The sequence below is a fragment of the Halyomorpha halys genome, unplaced genomic scaffold (assembly GCF_000696795.3).
Source record: "Halyomorpha halys isolate HHAL.00 unplaced genomic scaffold, Hhal_1.1 Scaffold91.1, whole genome shotgun sequence".
Lineage (NCBI taxonomy): Eukaryota > Metazoa > Arthropoda > Insecta > Hemiptera > Pentatomidae > Halyomorpha > Halyomorpha halys.
The window spans coordinates 1,365,029-1,369,980 of NW_027110755.1; the positions used below are offsets into that span (position 1 = coordinate 1,365,029).

A 4,952-nucleotide genomic window follows, 5' to 3' on the forward strand; every position below is an offset into this window, starting at 1 on the left:
CTCCCTAACCACCCAAACCCACTCGTTTCTAACCTTGCTTCCTCTTCCATTCCTGGCAATCCTCCAAGGCGCCTGAAAAGAAGATGACCTCGTGACCTTATATTGTAAACTGTTTTAGAGTTCTACTACTGGGTAGTTTCTCTACATCCTGTATCATATCATATGTCATTATGATCAAATTTATTGGTTGTATTTTTTTTATACAGTTGTAAATATCAACAAATAAATAAAAAAAAAATAAAAATTTAGCTAATATCATAAAAACTACGATGATAAAGGTCATGAATTACTTTATAGTACATTAAACTAGCTTTAATTTGAGAGCTAATAGACATCTATACGTCACATAGTTCCTTAGATATAGATTTCTCAAAATAAATACACTAACTACTAATCTTTCAGTATATTTTTTATGAAATGTTGCTTTTTAAATAGCTATATCTATTGAACGTAAATAGCTCTATTAGGGCAAATATTTCAGCAAATTTATTCTACTTTAAATAATGTCCTTTTAGGTTTTCTATTATTGTTCGTAATTTTAAAGATATTGAGCTCCGAATGAAAAATTAATTTTCTTTTACGTTTTGAAACAGCCGCCATTTTTTATTCCCCCTGCCTATACTTGGTAAACTCATCAATTTTGACTAATAATTATACCTAGTTTTCATTAAAGTAATCAAAAATTGGGGTGAAATAACTGCCTTTTTTTCTTCCCGGCTCTTGTACTATACTGTTGCGGGAAAACAACAATTTCTATCTGATCCATAATTTTCTTTAGGCCAAATTCACCGCTCTTAAGTGCACGGCTATCAGGGACAAGATCTGCGAACCGCTGATAACAGGAAAAGTGGACATGTGCAAAGTGTTTACGGATAAGGACCAATTCTACAGCTACAGTTTCCAGGAGTGTCTCCATCCCAGGCTCAAGTGCCCCGTTAAGAAGGTACCAACATTGAATTTATATTAATGCATAGAGACATAGATGAAGCAGTTGTATTTTCTGTAAACAAAAACAACATCTCTTTGAATAATATTTATGGACAGTAAGATTTTCGGTCTAATAAGAAAATTTGCTTGATGAAAAAACTAAATAAAAAATATTTAAATTCTTCCTTGAGATTTCTCTTTCTTTTTTTTTTTATTTAATTTTTTATTTACCAGTTCGGTCTGGTAGGCTTTAACATAACAGCTACATAGAATTTTTCTTGAAATCATTTACATTGTAACCTAACATTACAGGGTCTTTACCACCTCCGTAATGCGAGCATCACCGCGGACGAATTGCTTGCCATGGTACCGCTAAACTTTGAAGAAATATTCAGCTACTACTGGAACATCAAAGCACGCATCTACGACCCTAGCAGGCCTAAAGAAATCGTCCTCTGCATCAATTTCATGTTCAAAATCGATGTGGTGAAGGATTAAATTGCTAAATTAAGTTGATATGATGATAATACTAAAGTACTATTTGGTAATCGCAAAAATACTGTCACCTACTTGTTAATATTTGAATACGATCACATGTTTTGTCTTAATTTCTTTTGAAACTTTTCTTTTTACCCTTGGAATAGAACCTGTTGCTGTTGCAAAACATTGTTAAAATCATAATTTTCCATTAAAATTCAGTAGTTTTGAGCATCGACAACGCAGATGTATAACCCAAGCTGCTGGCAAATCATGTAAAGATCTGAGGAAGTCGCTTGCTCGGCATTCAGTTAAAATGTTTTTAATGATAAGTCGCGTTACGCAAATCTGGCATACAGGTGGAGAATCCCGGAACATAATATAACCAAGGGTCAGGCGCGTATGACCTGTTCGAAGCCGCGTCAAAGCATTTCCTCTCTGCGCACATTTCTAGTAGGTGATATCCAAGGAAAGAGATCACTTCTGATTTCCCTTAATTTATTATCACATTTGTTTTCATTCCTATTCAATTGTCTGCCTAATGAGGGCAATGAAGTATTTGACAGGCACTCCGCGATTTGAAATTCCATCTGAAGCTCTTTGTTGCCCGATCAGCCATTTCATTATTTGGCTATTCGATATTGCCCACAGACACAGGTGAAAAAAAACAACTAAAATACCGTTGGCGAACTTTAATGAGAAATATATGTTTTGGTTGGTTGAAATTACAAATGATAATAGAGAGATTGATCAGTTTTGAGATTGAACAGCTTGAGATATTTCGTCACAAATGAATCCTGTTATTCAGGAACATTCATGATCACTTTTAATAAAATAGAATTTTATTAAAAGAAAATTCAAAATTTTATAGTATAAAATTTTGATTCATTGATTGACTGATTCACTAATATCTGTTACTTGCCGCGTGTAACCAATATTAGTGGTGAAAAGTTGGACCTTCCAGGCTGGAAGAAATCCGGGGGAGTGCCGTGCCAACATCATTCCACTGAGCTTAGGATACATGGAGGAAAAAACAATCTCCACATGTATTCACAGCCTGATTTTAGAAATGTGGGTTGAAGAATAACGACTGGCACAAAAAAATAATAATATAAGTAAAATATATTCTTATTATTAAGTTAGATTGGTCATTTAAGAATTATTGGAATAATCTGTATTGAATGTAATTATAAATTATTGGTATTAAAAACAAAGTTGAAATAGTACTTTATAAATACTTTAAAATTAATTTAATAATTGCGTTATATTTATTTTAAAAGTTTAGAAAAACTTTAAACGAAAAGTCATAAAACAAAATGTTGATACCAATACAGTAGTTATTCCACTGGGTAACAAATGAATAACTGAACCTTAAGAATGACATTTATTTTGTTAGTGATTGACTTATAGTACTTATAGGGTCTCTATAGATTTCCTTTAGTGAGAGATAACTCAGAAGATGGTTGTAAAATCATCTTCCTCCACGTTGTCTATCATGGTTGGCGGCCACTTGGATATCAAGAGGCTCGAATAAAAGCCAATACAGATTCCTAGGCTTTGGGAAACCCAAAAAGTGAGCATTCCATAGAGTGATATCAAAATCTGGTCCATGCTCTGAAAAAGAACGCAAGTTGTATAAGCTACTTCAAACATCAAACAAAAATAAAATTCGAAGTCAGGCAATAATCTCGAACATTTTTTAACTTTCTTTGCATCTTCATTTTTTCGATAAAATGAAATTCATATACTTGAATCCTTATAATTAAATTAAAATACTTGCAGAATAAAAACCACCCAGATATAGACTATTAATAAAAATAACTTGGCTTACACTAAGTTCTTTTTTCTTGAATTATTTATTTATTTATACTTATAACTGTATTAAAAATGTATACAACAACGAAATGTGTTATACAATGGCACGACAAACACGATACACAATAATAAATAAATTTGATAAACACGATACCGTTGGAGAACTCCAATGATTAATTATAAACATTCATATCTAGCATAGACCAGGGGGTCTATGGTCAGTTCCCATCAGGAACGGATATATGTAAATGTATAATTACATTAAATACATTACATAATTATATTAAATATGCTCATACTCATTAAAAGAATTTTCAAAGTCTGTAAAAATAACAGTATTTTACACGATTAGTTTAATTTTGCCATAATGCGTGTTTTTTTTTTGTTTTTTTAAACATATTTCAGTGCACTGACTACGAAAGGAATATTGAAAAATTCACATCTAGTTCAAAAAATACTTATTGATAATTTTAAAACTAATAATAGCATGGAATATATTAAAAAAATAGAAATGATTGAATTTACTATTTCTTTCGGAATTTTCTTGATCTGTTTCTCTTTCAATGGACCAGCAGAAGTCTTCAAACATACCTTCGTCCCCAAAACTTTTTTGTCTGTCTCCAACAAATTTCAACAAGACTTGGTAAAAGCGCTCTTCACTCAGGGCAGCCGAGATTTCAGAGGAAAAGTCATGGTGTTAAAGCAGAAAATGTATCTTAAGTAACATATTTACACCCATTGCAGGGTAGTTTTTTTAATAAGTTAGCTATACTTTCATCTTTATAATTTTCTAAGAATTCGTTGGCGATGGACCATTCGAAAGGAATCCCAAACATTTTTTCGTTAGTAAACAAAAGGTTTTCAAAATCCTTATCTGGTATTATTTTATGTATTTGTGAACCGACAAAAATTTTTATCTTTTAATTTTGTATTAGAAATGCTTTAAAAAAATTGTAAGTTAATATTTAAAAAGCAGAACTTTTTTTATCCATGGTTTGACGATTTTTTTTATCAGACCCAATTGTAATAGAGGCAAAATTACATTTTGTGTTTCCACTGAAGATTTTTATTTCAAATTCACTTTTTTCTGGAGTAAACTCGTTTCTGACAGGCTAATTTTTATTAATATTGTGATCTCTTGCTCGGCTGTTCCACAAGTACTAATATTCATTCTAGTGGTGCTGTTCATATTATTTCATTTTCATTTAAACATATATTCTTTTGATATTTCTTTACTGTTAGAGATTGGCCAATGGGTCAAGGCGGCTTTATATTACCTTCTTCTTATTTGCTCTACTCTTTAGTGCCTCTCAGCGTCGCGGAGCATTCAGCCAGAGATTCCACTCTTCTCTATTTCTCGCTAGGTCCATCGCCTGTGGGATGTCCCCCTCGCCCTACAGAGTCGCTCAATTTTAAGAAGTAAGTTTAAAAGGAAGTAAGTTTAAAAGGAATATCGGATGTTCCCCCAAATATGGCCTACACTGTCAACTTTATTTTGTAGTCAAGTTATTTTAGTGAAATCAAAATTAAATTTCAACAGGATTTAAATCATAAAAAAGAAACATATATAGGGAGATGGTCAGGGTTGCGGTCAAAAGAGAAATAAAAATAGTTTACAACTATTTAGTTTCCAACGTTTCGCCCCACTTTGCAGGGCTTCATCAGGGCTAAAAAGATACAAAATGAAACTATGTTAAGATAAAATGATAGAAATAAAAATACAAAGATATAAT

At 32.0% G+C, this 4,952-nt stretch overlaps 1 protein-coding gene and 1 long non-coding RNA gene across 2 annotated transcripts in view; one reads left to right on the plus strand and one right to left on the minus strand.

Annotated features, from left to right (window-relative positions):
• The window catches only part of LOC136796113 (uncharacterized), a 3,869-nt gene extending 2,444 nt beyond the window's left edge, over positions 1 to 1,425 (plus strand). Inside the window, exons 2-3 of the mRNA XM_067048860.1 lie at positions 779 to 943; positions 1,240 to 1,425. Coding sequence (XP_066904961.1) covers positions 779 to 943; positions 1,240 to 1,425 — 351 coding nt within the window. The remainder of the gene's footprint in view (positions 1 to 778; positions 944 to 1,239) is intronic.
• A 1,344-nt stretch (positions 1,426 to 2,769) lies between these two features.
• LOC106677199 (uncharacterized) overlaps positions 2,770 to 4,952 on the minus strand; it is an 11,114-nt gene continuing 8,931 nt past the window's right edge. Inside the window, exon 3 of the long non-coding RNA XR_001342560.3 lies at positions 2,770 to 3,018. This is a non-coding gene — a long non-coding RNA (uncharacterized lncRNA). The remainder of the gene's footprint in view (positions 3,019 to 4,952) is intronic.